Here is a 17,019-nt window from a genome sequence, read left to right as displayed (position 1 = left end):
GTTTAGCTGGACTTCAGTAGTTTATTTTTTGCCAGTCACTGAACTTGTTCAAGATAAACAATAGCATGGTGACAAAAAGTCAGGTTTGACATTCTTTATTAATGCTGCAGTTTACTGCTTCCTTTTAAGCACATCAAAAAGGTTCTTTGCTTATTCTTGATCCACAAGCGTCAAACCTTGAGCAAGAGAAGTAGTAGTTTTGCTGAGACTGTATGTTATTAGAATGAGCTGTTTTATTCATCACTACTGTCTAATTTCAAACTAGCAGTCAAGTGTAAATGTACATATGGTTATACATGTGCTCTAGCAGATTATACATGTTGTCAGAGTGCTTTGTATGATCCGTGAATAGCATATGTATGAGCATAAGTACATGTTCACATGAAAATGACTGTTAATTTGAAATTAGCCCATAGTAGTGAATAAAAGATCTTCTTCAAATAATATACTGTCTTAGCAGGATCACAACTTAGTGTAATACCAATCTGTGGTAAACACACAGTAAGTATTTGCTTTGTGAATGGATGAAAGTAGTAGTTAATAAATGGTGATGAAATTTGTTTTATTTATTTCTCTGTGATGACTGCTCTGCTTTAACAGCTAGCAAAACTGACACACAAAAAGCATAAAATATGGAGGCAGTCACAATGAAAATTCATCGCTACTTTCTCTTCCTTTTGTGCACCTTTTTTTTTCTTTTTCTTTTTTTTTTTTTTTTTTTGGAACATGGGTTTTTGAGAAAAAATGAACTTCTGTTCACTTTTCCCTTCAATCTTTACCTTTTGTTATTTTTGCCTTTTTTTCCTAAGAAAGGACTCACATTGTTAATGGCATGGATTTACAGTCTTTAATTTGTATATTGGTTCCTCTAGTGTCTGGTAAGTAGGAATTTTTAGTTTTCATTCTTGTCTTTTCTGTTATGATAAAATTCCTTAGCTATCCAGATAACAAAAATAGCTCATTTTAGGATGTAGTTGACAGTATTTGTATCCTGTTAAGATTGCAGGAACTAGGGCTGGCACCATGTCAGGGCCTAGGAGATGCTGGTCTCGCAGAATGTTTGGTACCACTGACAAGTTTGAGTGCTCTGGAACTGGCAGACCCTTCACAGCTTACTCGTAATGGGCTGCTACACTTCCTCAGTTTTTCCACATACTTGGAGAATCTTACTGCTCTTAAACTGGCATGGTGTGAAGCTCTCACTGATGCTGGGTTAGAAATCATTGCAAAAAGGTATGATTTTCTGCTGACACATTATGACTTTTTTTCTCCTCCAGTTCCAGTTAGACTTTTATCTTGCCTCTCCCCTTTCAGTTTTTTCTCCCTCGCATCTTCCATCATATTACTTTTCAGCTATCACTCATCATTTTATCATATATCTTCTGTATCTTCCATCTCATATCCTTTTCCTCTGCATGTTAATGTACACCTTGTCTCCTTTGCCATCAGTTCTTCTTGAATAATCATGTACTGCTGTACTGAGACCTCACTTCCTTCGCTCTACCCTCAATGGTTTCTCTATAGTAATTAAAAGTGATGACGGTCTCTTTGAGTATATCAATTTTTATGGCAAAAGAATTAATGAGAAGACCAGAGTTTCTTTTAGTCTTCAGGCATTATATTTACTGATATTAGATTTCTGTTGAGAGGTGAGTAGTCTTTTCATCATTTCTGTTGTTATTTATTTTGCTGCCTGGATCTTTGCACTGCTATTATCTAGTTAATATTTGTTATATGTATAATCTGTTTCTTTTATTAGCATGTTCATGTTCACATTGTCTTTGATAGGTGCCAACAATATCGGCACTGCAGTAACTTTTATCATTTAAATGAAAATGACTTACAGATACCTCATACTGCGTGAGGCTCCATATGTGAAGTTACTAGGCATCCAGATGGATAATAAAGTGAGGTGGCACTAGCACATAAATAACTTAAGCATGAAGCTCAATTCAGCTTGCTTTGTGCTTAGAAATCTCTCTTGATGTGTTGATTTGCAGATGGCATTGACAGCATATTTTGCATACCACCACTCCCAAGAACCAGCTGCAATGGAAAACTGTCCTCATCATTCAGTATCATCCTGGACTACAACAGTTGAACCATATGCTTCACAAGGATTTTAACTGTTTTATCATTGTGACAGGAAATGAGAAACATCCTAGCTGCAATTTCACTCACTCCTCACAAGGTGGTATTCTACCATCCACCCAGTCTATACAATATCCTGGTACATCTTTTAGTCGCAGCCACTCCCAACTCTGTGCCACATGGGTCATGTCCCTGTGGAAGACCCAGGTGCAAGACATCCTCCCACCACACCCTTATCCAGTCCTGTCACACACTTATCCTACCCATCAGAGGTGATGAGGCCACTCGAGAAAGCAGATATGTCAAATACCAGCTCTGCTGAAAGTTCTACATGGCATTTTATGTGGCCATGGCCACTGGGCAGTTGTCAACTCAAATGAATGGCCACCACCAACTGTGGCCAAGAACAACGTTGACCATTCAGTGCTGGAACACATTGCTGGGTACAACATGCTTGATTTCAATGGCAATGTGTCACATTCCTACATTCTTGATTTCAGTGGTAATGTGTTGCATTCCTATCCCTCCAACATTCCAGATCTATGCACCTGTTGCCCCACTCCCAGCCATCAGCCACCTTTCCCCATCCCACCTGACACAAACCCTCACTCCTGTCAAGCTGCAGAACTCCAGTCCCAGCACAGTGTATTCAGCTGGTACAATGTAGCTTTCCACACATGTGTGTTTTCTTCTGGAAGCTACCAAAGTTTTCAATCCTGTTGGCTTCTCAGTGTCTCTACTATTTAGTGACTTTACTCCTTAATTATCGGGTTGGTGCATAAGTTTGTTGAGGATTTCCACATGTTTAATAAACACAAAAGATAGATAACAGAGACTTTAGTCATAAATAATAATCTCCTTCCCTATTTACAACAGTCTGTCAGAGCTGGGGGTACTTTTCGGTTCCGTGGCTGTAGATATCCTGTACTTTTGAGGCGAAGAACACATTGAGCCATAATTGGAGCACATATTCATCTAGAAAGGAAGTTTTTTGAAGGTTGTTGGATACAGAGTGAAAAAGCTGAAAATCTGAGGGTGCAAGATCATCTGAATAAGACTGCTGTGGAGTGACTTCTCAACCCAACTACTGTCTAATGTTCTTTATCATTCTAGCAGAATGTAGCTGGATGTTATCATAGAGTAGCATCACTTCATGGAGTGTTCCTCATCATTGTTCTTGGAATGAATCTGCAAGGTGCCTTAGTTGTTGACGATAAATGTCAGCAGTGATGGTTATACCTCGAAGAAGCAATTAGTAGTACACCAAACTGTCACTTATCCACCAGATGCATAACATTGTCTTTTGTGGATGTCTGCAGGTGTTTGTAAGGGGAGTTGCTGCTTTGTTTGGGCTCAACCACTCCTTTGTGTTCTTTATGTTAGCATAAAGACACCATTTCTCATCACAAATAACAATAGACGACAGGAATGGTGAGAGTTGTTCATGAGCCAATTGATGACAAGCAAGCAGAATGCACTTATGATTAGTGCTGATTTTTGTGAGTTTAACTTAGAGCATGTGGTACCCACACACCTGATTTTTGAACCTTCCCCATAGCATGCAGAAGTTACACGATGGTGGAATGATCACAGTTCATCACATTTGCCAGTTCTCAAGTACACTGACATGGATCATTGTGGATTAATGTGTTTAAATGATCTTCATCAAACCCCGAAGCTCTTCCTGTATGCGGAGAGTCACTAATGTCAAAACAAGAAAACCATTTTCTTGTCATGCTATGTCCATGGCATTATCTCCATACACTGAGCAAATGTTTCTGGCTGCTTCAGTGTCTGTCACCCCTCTATTGAACTCAGACAGGAGAATATGTCAGAAATCTTCTGATTTCTCCATTGGGCATGCCATTTTGTTTTGTCTACAGCTCCACTCGTTGTCTCCATATGACAAAATGACAGTATGTAAACTTTAATAGCAACAGTGAATTACAAATAAAAAATGGTAATTGACAAAAAGCCTATAGCAACCAGAATACTAGCATGCAAAACAAAAATGCTATGAACTTATTCACCAACGTAAAATTAAAATACACTAAAATACAAAGTAATCCTTTGCTTTCAAGTCACCAGTAATCTTAAAGTGTGGCAATTGATGGACTACAGCCTCCATGCTTAAAAGCCAGAATACTATTTGTTGACAGTTTTCGTATCACTGAAGAATAACAAAAACAGTGAGGAGTGTGGTTATTAGTATGTATCAACAACTTTCCCTGTATAAAAGAAAAGGCCCGAGCTTTGACTTGCACCAGAAAATATGGACTAGTTTTGACAGGACAAAAACAAACCGTGTCAGATGTGAGACTCATTTCATCGATGGGTAAAGGCAGCTTCATTAGACAGTCAGTATGTTACCAGTGGACACAACATACACTCATTAAAGTAGAAAGCCCTTTATGGTTATATCCTGGTTGGTGATCAGACTTCTGTTACCCAAGAAGCAACTGAATATGTACAATTTCTGTTTGTTTGTGACCCATGAGATTAATATACTTTTGTTTTTATATGGACTTACATACTTTGTTTTTGATTATTCGCCATATCTTATATAGGGTAGAAGGATAAAAGCACAAATTTTTTATTTTACTAAAAATTTCATAAAAAACTTGCAGCAATATTATATTAGTTACACATGCAACAGCTAGATATCTTTGTAACAAATGTGCAGAAGTTTGTCATCCAAGTGCTATGAGAGGTGCTATAAAAGTTTTCTTAAAAAATGATTTTGCATACTCTTACTCCCAATTGAGGAAAATAATTTATTATAAATAAATTCATGGAGAAACAAATTAAGAACTTTTTATTTTTCAGTGATTCAAAAAGCAAATATTTTATAATCGGAGAGTAAGGCTGAAGAAATGTTTATCAAGGGAAACACAGTTCTTCATCCAATGAAAAAGTTATCATGAAATGCCCAAAGTGCTGACTTACTTTGGCATTTTAAGACATTTTCTTAAGGCAGCCTTTGAAAACACAGTAGCTTTGGATGCTAGCCATATTGAGCTCCCATTTCAAAAGGCTAAGAGCTTGATGCTAGAGTGGCTCTGTTAATGGCTGTGAAAGTTGATGTTCTCAGTTGGTTTCTGGAAAAAAAATGTCTTGTGGAAGATGTGATTATATTCGAAGAGTGCCTGAAAGGTAGATACGTTTGAAAACATGACCATCCTGTGAAAGAAAAAATATAGAAAAGAAAAATTAAGTTCTCTAATGTGGATGATTAGGCACTTTAGATAAATAAATACCAACAAAGAATGCTAGAATACGTGAGAGGAGACTACACTAGTCCAAGTACAGGTTATGGCATAAAAGTTCACAAATAGTTTCTTGATGGGGTAAAAGTAACTCCTACGAACTTTTACCTTGTTATACCTGTATACTTTTACCCCATTCTGCCATTTTCTTTTTCAGAAGTCTACAGATAACACATACAGCTAAATTCATGAAGATCAAGGTGAATATTGGAATCTGATAGCTGCCAGTCCCAATACTGATATAACAACGAATATAATCAGTTATTGACAATGTAATGTAAACAGATAAATAAAAAATATTTACAAGCTTTCGGAGTTACTTGCTCTGAAAGCATGTAAAAGTTAAACCTTTTTGTGTGTATGTTCTCCTGCTGCTCCTTGGTGAGTAGATTTTTTTTTACATATCCATTTACATTACTGTTCCAATACTGAGTTTATCTAATTCGTAGATAGATTGAGGTTCGCCTAATATTCAATGAAAACTATAGACAAATTTTACATAGAAAACATACAAAAGTGACTTACTGTATTTTCTCCATCCGTAAGTGTCCAAATACGACGATCTTCGAGACCAGAACTGAGGAGATGAAGTGTGCACTGCCTGGTGGGAATATGGTGAACTTCTGCTTTGGGGACCAGAAAACTTGATTTGTACGTTTGCCCTACAAGTACTTTTACCCCCACGTACCCTGTGTGATCATATATGGTTTTCAATGTCACACACTAAATAAATAAATGTTTGAGTTAATACAGTGTGAATGAATGGATTAACAGATTGTTTTCACAGTAATATCTTACTGAAATCTGAACAGTGTCACGATGTACTGTGTAAACAAGAAGATAAGACCAATTACATATCTGATATGATTGGAAATAAATGAGAAAGATGATAGAAATAGTAGTAACTTGATGAAATATGGTGATGTAAACTGAAAGATAAATAAGCATTTTCCATTAAAAAAGCAACCAAGATTGTAGTTAGAACAGGGCAGATAGCAGCAGTAAATCCTTTTTATTTTTATGGTTCTTGATTTTCTGGGGCACAGTCATAAGGAAGCTAATATTTAATTTAGGAAGAAACAGATTTAACAGATTTTTAAGGTGGGCATTGAGTGACTAGTTATGCTATTACGCTCTTTAGTCAAGCCTACTGACACATGGTTTTGCAATATTGTTCTACTTTGAGGTATATGGTTCAAATCTTGGTCCAGAATTAATTTTAATCTCCAGTATTTGGTCAATTTTGGGAAGAGAGGTGGTGGTGTAAAATGCCTCATTGCAGATTTGAAGTCAAGGTCCTAGCTGAATTCCAAACCTCTTCATAAGATCCCAGGCAGTGAGAGCACATGGCCATGTTTATTATTTAGTTATTTAATGGTGGTGGTGGATGGTGACACTACACTTTGCAAACCCCTTGGTGCTATTCAAGATGAGTAGGTTATGTGCTGGTGCTGGATAACACCCTCTCCTTTCTCTCACTATAATCATCATCATCATCGTCAATTATGGAAATGTGACACTATAGTATCAGTACACACATCAGAGTAATATGTCAGTTTCAAATATTTCTTCTGTAAGAAGTTAACAACTTTTCTTTTCTGTAATCATATTTAGTAGTAATTCACAATTTTTAATGTTATCTACTACATGCATATTCTCTGCTATGATTGCAGGTGTGCGGGTCTAAGGAGATTGTCTGTAATACACTGCCCTCATATCTCAGATCGAGGTGTGTCTCGAATAATCGAGCACTGTCATCATATACAGATTATGAGTCTTATCTGGAATGATGGCCTTTCAGGTGTGTATCCTGTTTCAAAAATCAGTGATAAATTTGTGTACTTCATTGAGTATTGTACACACTATGACATACAGTAACTTTTATTATTTGTTGTTGTTGTTGCAATTGTACTGGGCTGTGTTTGAGCAGCCTCAAACCTACAATGGCTATTCATTTACTCTATTATTCACTCATATGAGCTTTAGCATCGTGTAGTACATAATGTATTTGTGTTGAATGGATGCATTGTTAATGATTGTTTTCTGTGTGTAACATAACAACTGCTTTGGACCTTTATGAGACAAAAATTAGGATCTCTTAAACATAACTTGAAACTACATTTGTCAAAGGCCGAAACCAATCTGGAATGTAACTCTTTACTGAAGTATGTAAAATGTTGAAATATGGATCATAACAGACCAAGTTCACCTAACCTAGCAAATCAGATTCATATTCTCATATCATATTGTGGAAAACCATGCTGTGTGGCATACATGTAGTAATAAATGAATTTAGGATTACCACGCTGTAATCTCCTGTGTGCGAACTGCTAACAGCCATTATGTAATAGCTCTTAGTCCAGCATTATGAGTACTGGCAGGTATAGAAAATGGCAGTGCACCATTGAGAAACTTTTGCCTTGATGAATGGAATAGTGTTACGTGGCATATTACTCCAATATTCTAAAAGGTTCTACTAAGCCTTTCTCTGACAACTTCTCTCAGGAAAATTAAGAAAAGATATCAAGGAACAACTAATTGTAGTCAGTGTGTTGGTGCTGAAGAAATTCTGTCTGTGGAGTCGTGAATATTTTATGATTTTCAAGGGCCAAGAGTCTACAGTATCTATTTCAGTTTGGGCAAAATCATTGCTGCTGGAGTTAACTGCAGTGATGAACAATGTGTGGATAACAGGCTTTGTTCTAAATTTTGTAACACCAGTTGGATATAACAGAATGTCGAAAATTTTCCACCAACATATTCATATAAGCAAAAACATGAACAGACATTTTATTCAGAACCATCTTCTTGCGCCAGGGTACAGAAGACATTGTCCTCCGAGAATATTTCTGCTGACTACACGCTACTGTGCAGAAGTACATGTGTGTTATTGAAATATTGACAATGGATAAGACCACTTTGATGCTTCATATTGGTACCTGTGAATAGCACGTTATAAATGAGACAGGCTTGCAGTGCAAGTCAGTTTATCTTGAATAAACGAAAAATCGAGAAAAACTGCTGGGAGTTCAGACGTATCTGTTTGTTTGCATGGAGATCTGTTTGTTATGCAAGACACTGTATGAACTCATTGCTCTCATGCATTATCATGAGTGTAGTAGCCAGTGAGCAAATTTTTGATTATGCTTTGGCCATACTCAGTTAGATGTGAGCAGCTGTTGAGTGATTATTGATCTACAAAGCTTTGCAACACAGTGTCTTTTGGAGTTGGTTTTATGATGAGGAAGCTCCATGCTGTGTGAAAGGGAAGTTTTACTGGGAATATCGGAACAATGAATTAAATGCTTACATCTTGTTACAACGCACAGTGCAAGTATAGTAAAAATGTAATTACATCTTTGTGTCTTTGTTTTGTTCAAGAGAATATCAAAAATTGAAACATGAAATTAATAATTTCAAAAATTCTCCAGTGTGTGACATAAGTTGTTAGCCTGTATCTTTACACAAAACTCAACAAGCATAGTTACTACATTGTGGTTAAACATAGCTATGGGAACGGGATCTATGTCTATCTATTAATGTGCAGTTACTGGCTATGACTGTGGTCCAGTAGTTATGACAAATAAAGCTAAATTCAAAATACTGACAAAAAATAAGGTAATACAGATGCTGACTGCTGATAAACTAAAAGGAAAGGACATATATATTAAAACTGTTGAGCAGCTAGAATTTAAATGAGACAAAAGTGCTGAGTTGTGTTCAATAATGGAATGTGTGACAGAAGAAAATTGGTTGCAAGTGGAATGAGAGGAGGGAGTCACAGATAACACTGTAACTGTGATAAATGGAGGAGAAAAGTTATGGAAAGATAAGGGGGGGGGGGGGGGGGCGGCGAAGAAGAAGAAAAACAGAACAACTTCACAATAATTAAGGAAGGAAACAGACAGTTTAGAAATGAAACACACCACGATAACATATTGAAAGTGTAAATGAGCAAGTAAAACAGAAGATGGGAGAATGTACTGAAGCCTGTGTAAGTTACCTGAAGGGAAAAGTGTAAATATGCGAGAAAATGGGATGGAGGAAGGTACCACAGTCCAAAATTAAGAGATATTCAGAAGGTGCATAAGCTATCAGGATACCACAGTAGTCTTTGCAGCGATATTGTGATATCTGAGAAAAAATATGGCTGGACTTTGTGAGGGAACATCAGCCTCAAAACTTTTTCTGACTGTTAAAAGATGTAAGGAGAGACTTCCAGCCAAGTGTCAGGATGTCTCGCACATCCTCAGTATTGTAGAGCTGCTAAGTTAGTTTCAGTAATCTTGCTGAAAGAGTTCTCTTGAGACTTTTCTCAACAGAGTATTTAAAATTAAAAGTAATATTATAAAGGAAAAGACCTGTTCTGAGCAGCAAAAGCACAGACAAAAGTATTTAAATTAGCTTGACTCCTACGTGACCTGTCAGTCATTTTAGTTCTTACTTTCTTGTACAATATAATGCTTGTAATTAGTTCCATCACTGTTTCTGACACACACCATATTTTCTCAGTAATAAACTACAATATACATATGCTCTGTTTTCTTAACCAGATGTTTTATCTGTTTGGTAATGGCAGTTTAGTGACCACATTATTCCACATGCTAAGAGCAACTGAATCATTTTTCATTATTTTACTTCTTCTTATCAGAATTTTCTATGCAAGGATTATGGATGGGAAATGTTGATATATTTAAAAATATACACAATAAATACAGTGGAGAATAAAAGTAGACTTATAGTTCAAAGAGAAAAAAATCAGACACACACTGCAGTGAAAAAAATTTCTAGCATAACTATGATTATTTATAGACAAGAAATAGTCAGCAAGTGTTTCTTGTTCAATGTATGAAGTAGTTAGGCCGGGTGGTCAGTGAGAAATAGCTGAAGATATGTGAGCACAACCCACTGCAGTGAAGCAAGTTTATGTCATAACTGTTATTACTTGTGGATGGAGAATATCTGGCAAGTGTTTCTTGTTCACTGCATGATTTAGTTAGGCTGGGTGCTCAGTAAGAAATAGCTTAAGGTATGTGAACACCATCCAGTATACTAATTGAGGAGAAAATAACTGCTGAAAATGGGGCCCACATGGTGTGGTCAAACTCTTAGGTCGTCAATACCTTGTAATCCATCAAGGGAAAGGAGGAAACGATAGGAGAGGAAACAATTACCATATGTACAAGGGTTAGTCAATTATTATCTGCAAAGTAGTTAAAAATTTTATTGTGATCAAATAGGAAACTTACAAGAACATCATTTTTCAACATAGTCTCCTTGCGTTTCAACACACTTGGTCCATCGTTGTACAGGCTTCCTGATGCCCTCATAAAAGAAGGTTCTCAGTTGAGCTGCCAGCCTGGAATGCACTGCTTCTTTCACTGCTTTGTCTGAGGCAAATCAACGGCCCCTTAATATCTGTTTGAGTGGACCAAAAAGTGATAGTCAGAAGGTACAAGACCGGGAACTATATGGAAGATGATCCATTACATCAAATTTGGGTTTCTGGAGCGTTTCAGCAGTGTGGGCAGCAGTATGTGGATGGGCATTGTCGTGCAACAACACAACACCTTTTGACAGCAATCCTCGGCATTTGCTTCAAATTGCGGGCTTTAGCCTGGTAGTAAGCATCTCACTGTAACATACACTGTTTATTGTTGTGCCCTTTCTCCATAATGTTCCACTACTGGACCATAAGCATCAGTTTTCTTGCTGATGGTTGGGTCTTGAACTTTTTCTTGCATGGTGAATTTGGATGTTTCCATTCTATACTTTGCCGTTTACTCTCCGGCTTGTAATGATGGATCCATGTTTTGTCACCAGTAATGATCCTGTCTAAGAAGTTGTCCCTTTCATTACCGTAGTGATCCAAATGTTTTTTTACAGATGTCTAAGCACGTTTGTTTATGCAACTGTGTGAGTTATTTTGGGATGCATCTTACACAAATGTTATGACACCCAAGTCTGTTGTGGATGATTTTGTAGGCAGAACTGTTTTTAATTTGCAGGTGATGTGCCACTTTGTCAATAGTTAATCGTCTGTCTAAGAGAATGACTTCACGTGAATGCTCAATGGTTTCTTCATTTGTGGCGGTAAAAGGTCGTCCAGCTCCTTCATCATACGTAACACTTGTGCGACCGTTTCGGAATTTTTCAGTCCATTTGTAGACACTCGGCTATGGCAAAATACTGTTCCTGTACTGTACCGAAAGTATTTGATGAATTTCAGTCCCTGATACGCCTCCTGACCACAAAAACGGAACACTGAACATTGCCCTTCTTTGGTGCAAATAGACAGTGAAGCATCCATGATTAACAGCACAGCAGCGATAACAAAACTAACCTATCAGCTTGAAAACTGCAAAGATATAACAACAAATAAACAAAGCATGTGTCATCAACGTAAAACGACAGTGCTACCAAAATAAACAAAAGTATAACTAAATTGCGGATAATAATTGACTTACCTCATACTCAATTATAAGACGTGGTTTTTCCGCAAATTCGCCATTCGAAAATATGAGATTGTCCTATATTCGCAGATCAAACTATCACTGATGAGGCAATATTTTTATATTGTTTAATAGATTAATGTAGGGGTTGTCTTACATCTATAGATAAAGCTTTGACTATTGAGATTTTGTACAAATTTATTTTGAACAGTCCCGAATGGTAGAGTATATCAAACAATACTTGTTCATATATGATCGAGATTTCCTAATAAAATATTGACCTTGCTTGAATAATCACATGATGTTTGAATCGCAGTACTAGTGCAAGGGACATGCGCGAAACTGTGAACTACCCATCACAAAAATCTGATGCTCTGCTTAAAAACTGACAATTTTGTTAAACATAGGAGGAAATAAAATTTAATTCTATAAACTTACAAACTTTTGTTGTATTCAAATAGGTTTGCAATAAAAATTCTCATACATGTATGGGTATTGTATACATACATTTATGATACTTTTTTAAGCAAAGATAACATTCAAAGGCAAAAATCATATCCTTCAAAAACCATCACTTGATTCACAACTCAGTAGGTTATTTGGTTATGAGAAACTAATGATATGCCAAATGGGTTGCAAATGAGAAATTCAGTTGTTGTACACATATTAGAATAGCAGAGAAAATCATTACCAGCTTTTAATCAGCTGTAGAAAAAAATGATGACAGTGATATAAAACAAGAAGAAAAATTAGTCCAAAAGAAATGTTAGACAAACAAAATGAATCATATTAAACTGACTGTAATTGTTATCACAAGAATAAACAGCAGTGGAAAGATCTGTTGCAGAAACTGTATGAACAGGGTTCACTAGATCGTGGAGCAAAAGTTCTAGAATTGGATTGAATAATGATTGCAACCTTTTATTTCTGTATTAGTTGCTGTTGTTAGATACGACTTGCACCCTATAAGGTATTGCTGTCCATGTTTCACTGTTGCTGAAGCACAGCACTAAGGGAAGTTGGAGGGGGAACAGCGACCTAGGGTGGCTGAGAACTACATGGAGGAGAGTATCGAATAGGCAGAAATTTCATCATGCAGCCAACCAAGGGAATGTATACTGCATACTTTGGCTTTTTATGAACATCTACCATGTTTAAATTGCAGTTTTCCTGAATAGTTTTGCACTTGGAATCAAAGTAGGAGATGCCGAAACTCTAGGTGGGGACCAGTGGCATACTAGTGTGTTTCGCACAGCAAGTTGTCAATGCTTGCTGTGAGGTATGATGGGAACGATTGAGGTTGTGTCAGCTGCTCGTTCTACACAGCCATCGGGTCCCACAGTAACCACAACCACAAAAATCACAACATATTCCAAAGAAACAGATATTTGTGGCAATTGTGATAAGAGTTTTAGAGCTGTTCCTTTAGGATGATGACAGCGGTGATTAAAAATAGTGATACCACAGACGACAGACTCAGTAAACAGAAAAGGTAGTGAAGGTAAAAATTAATGTGATCAATTTCTTTTTGTATATTTTATTTCTCCTCATTCATTTTATCAAAATGTAGACAATCAATAAATGACATAAATTTAGAATAGGTATAAAGTCAACTTTTTAGACAGATCCCTTACATCAGTAAAAGTTTTTAAATTTGATTAGTCAGAATATGTTAAAAATTAATTTTTCCCAAGGAGCCTCTTAAAAAAAATGGGGGTCATCTCGCATTCAGGTTTGTCTTGTACTTGTGTAAAGATGATACTACAATATATAACTTTGTAATGATATGAGTTGTGTTGACTGAAGCCAACCATCTTGTAAATGACATGTGCCACTATGACTGCAAATGAATTGCGATTAATACACCAAAGGTTGGAGAACACATTTGCTAATTTAAAAAATGTTGATGCGGATTATATTGATTAATGTCCAAAACAGCAGTTCTACATCTCCATCTGTACCCTGCAAACCACTTTGAGGTGCATGGCAGAGGGTATGATCCACTGTACTAGTTATTAGGTTTCCCTCCTGTTCCATTCGCGTATGGAGTGCGAGAAAAATGATTCTTTGAATACCTCTGTGCATGTGCAATAATTATTCTAATCGTATCTTCATGATCCTTATGCGAGCAATATGTAAGCAATCATAGTATATTCCATCATTTAAAGCTGGTTCCTGAAACTTTTGTTAATAGACTTTCTTGGATTGTTTACATTTATCTTCGGGAGTCTTCCAGTTCAGTTTCTTCAGTAACTCTGTGACTCTCCCATGGATCAAACAAACCTGTGATAATTCATGTTGCCCTTCTCAGTATACATTCAGTAACCCCTGTTAGTCCTATTTGGTATGGGTATATTCTAGAACTGGTCACACGAGTGATTTGTAAGCAATATCCTTTGTAGACTGATTGCATTTCCCCAGTATTCTACTAATAAATTGAAGTCTGCCACCTGCTTTGTCCACAACTGAGCCTAAGTGAACATTCCATTTCATGTCCCTACAAAGTGAGACACCCAGGTATTTGGATGAATTGGCTCATTTCTGTCAAATGATATTTCACAAAGCCGGCCGGGGTGGCCGAGCGGTTCTAGGGGCTACAGTCTGGAACCGCGCGACCACTACGGTCGCAGGTTCGAATCCTGCCTCGGGCATGGATGTGTGTGGTGTCCTTAGGTTAGCTAGGTTTAAGTAGTTCTAAGTTCTAGGGGACTGATGACCTCAGAAGTTAAGTCCCATAGTGCTCAGAACCATTTGAACCATTTTGATATTTCACAAAACCCAAATAAATTCTTGTCATACGTAAAGGCTGTTAGTGGCACCAAAGGTAGTGGCCAGTCCCTAGTAAATGAAACAGGGACTGATGTTACAGTCATAGGATACTATATTTTTTTTCATTTTGTGCAGTGCACAATTTTACATTTCTGAACATTTAAAGCAAGCTGCCAATCTTTGCACCTCTTTGAAATCTTATTGAGATGTGACTGAATATTTACTCAGCTTTTTTCATATAGTACTTCACTATAGATAACTGCATCATCTGCAAAAAAATCTGAGGTTACTGTTAATATTGTCTGCTAGGTCATTAATATATAGCATTAACAGCAAGGGTCCCAACACACTTCCCTGGGGCACACCTAAAGTTACTTCCATATCTGACAATGAGTCTCTATCCAAAATAATAAGCTGCATCCTCGCTATCAAAAAGTTCTCAATCTAGTCACAAATTTTACTTGATACCCCATATGATTCTACTTTTGACAATAAGTGTAGGTGTGGTACTGAGTCAAATGCTTTTCTGAAATCAAGTAATTCTGCATCTACCTGACTGCTTTGATGATCCAAAGCTTTCAGTATGTCATGTGAGAAAAGTGAGAGTTGTATTTTGCATGCTCAATGTTTTCAGGATCCATGCTGTTTGGCATTGAGGTCATTCGGTTAAAGGTGCCTCATTATGTCTGAGCTCAGAGTATGTTATAAGCTTCTACAACAAATCGATGTCAAGGATAAAGGATGGCAGTTTTGTGGATCACTTATATTACCCTTCTTGTAAATGGGTGTGACCTGTGCTTTTTTCCAAGACCTGGGCACAGTTTTTTGTTCAAGGCATCAACAATAGATTATAGTTAGAAGAGGGGCTAATTCAGCCACAAATTCAGCATAGAATCTGACAATTATTCCTTAGGGTCCTGGAGCTTTGTTCAGTTTTAACAATTTCAGCTGTTTTTCAACACCACTGATCCTAGTACTTATTTCATTTATCTTTTCAATGGTATGAGAATTAAATTTGGGCAGTTCTCCTGGGTTTTCCTTTGTAAAGGAACATTTGAAAATGGAGTTAAGCATTTCAGCTTTCTCTTTGTTACTCTCAATTTCAGTTCCTGTCTCATTCGCTAGGGAGTGGACACTATATTTGGTGCCACTAATAGCCTTTATGTATGACCAGAATTTCTTTGGGTTTTATGAAATATCATTTGACTATATTCTGGTACGGTAGTCAGTGAAGGCATCATGCATTGCTCTCTTGACAGCCAAACACATTTCATATTTGTAGCTGTACACTTTGTTTTACAATTAATTGTAATCCTCCTATTGATATTTCAGGTCGTGATTTTTTGCCGCTCTTGGTCTCCAGTCTACCAAAGCTGCGACGGCTGGATCTGGGGTACTGTGACAGTATTACTCGTGAACACATAGATGAACTTATGTCTCACAGAAAGGGCATTGCAGTTGTGCGGCCCGAAGTGTGGTGCCGTCCACGCAGTAGTCCACATGTTTGCTGTGCCCCTTGGGATCAAGTTGCTTAATTATAGTTTTGCAGACACATGAACTGTTTTGTTCTGATTTCTGGAAATTTCCAAATGATTTGTAAGGAAAAAAAAAAATATTGACATGAAAAATTTATTTATGTAAGTAAATATTACTGTTTCAAACACCATTTATTAAAGTTACCATTTAAGGAACTTATTTATGTAAAACTGTATCCAAAATCCTTTAAGAAATTTAGTGAACTTTACGGGTTGAATCCCAGCAAACACAAAATTTACTAGTGCAGCATGAAAAAATGTGACATACCCTGACATAAAAATAAGTACTGTTTCAAATGCAGAGGATGGAAGCTATAAATGTTTAGTTTTTTGAGTTCACAATTGCTGCATACAAGATTTTCTTGAAAAAACTCTAAAACGAAAGACTAAGGATAACGTTCGTAACCTTGTAGGAATTGAAATGACCAGTTTATGTACTGCAGTAGGTAACCGGTGAGAGAGGTGGGGGGGGGGGGGGGGGCAAAGAAGGTTGATTGTCAATTTTTTTTCTGTTATAGTTAATACTATCTTCAAGTATTTTGCATGCAGATATGGGGTAATGGTTGTTAATTCGAAGCTTGTTCGAGGCAGCTCTCTATTCTTGTCACCCATCAGCATCCTCTACATTTTAGCGTAACTAGTCTTTTGCAACCTATGGCAGCAACACTCTGTCTCCTGTACTCCTGGAGAGGCTTGCCCCTATGTTTTTTCCCCTCTACCATCACGTTAACCATTGTTTTCCACTACAACTTAAGTTGTAATTTGTGCTCTTCCACTTATTATGTTCCTTATTAGACACAGTTTCTCACTGAATGGCATCTTCATTGCTTGCTTGATCAATCGATCTTACTGTCAACAGTCTCAAGGTTTATTTTTTTGGAAGTTAGCAGATGCTTATTTTGGTAG

At 37.0% G+C, this 17,019-nt stretch overlaps 1 protein-coding gene across 10 annotated transcripts in view; it reads left to right on the top strand.

Moving 5' to 3' along the window:
- The window catches only part of LOC124595606 (F-box/LRR-repeat protein 4-like), a 101,155-nt gene extending 84,902 nt beyond the window's left edge, over nt 1–16,253 (top strand). For 9 of the 10 annotated variants that reach the window (XM_047134420.1, XM_047134414.1, XM_047134413.1 and 6 more), the window contains 3 exons: nt 1,000–1,233; nt 7,031–7,158; nt 15,911–16,253. In XM_047134420.1, coding sequence (XP_046990376.1) covers nt 1,000–1,233; nt 7,031–7,158; nt 15,911–16,113 — 565 coding nt within the window. In that variant the 3' untranslated portion in view covers nt 16,114–16,253. The remainder of the gene's footprint in view (nt 1–999; nt 1,234–7,030; nt 7,159–15,910) is intronic. The other variant, XM_047134422.1, reaches the window with a different exon arrangement.
- Nucleotides 16,254–17,019: the final 766 nt, after the last annotated feature.

The sequence above is a fragment of the Schistocerca americana genome, chromosome 2, assembly GCF_021461395.2.
Source record: "Schistocerca americana isolate TAMUIC-IGC-003095 chromosome 2, iqSchAmer2.1, whole genome shotgun sequence".
Taxonomy (NCBI): Eukaryota; Metazoa; Arthropoda; class Insecta; order Orthoptera; family Acrididae; genus Schistocerca; species Schistocerca americana.
This window is presented reverse-complemented; position numbering and strand designations above follow the sequence as displayed.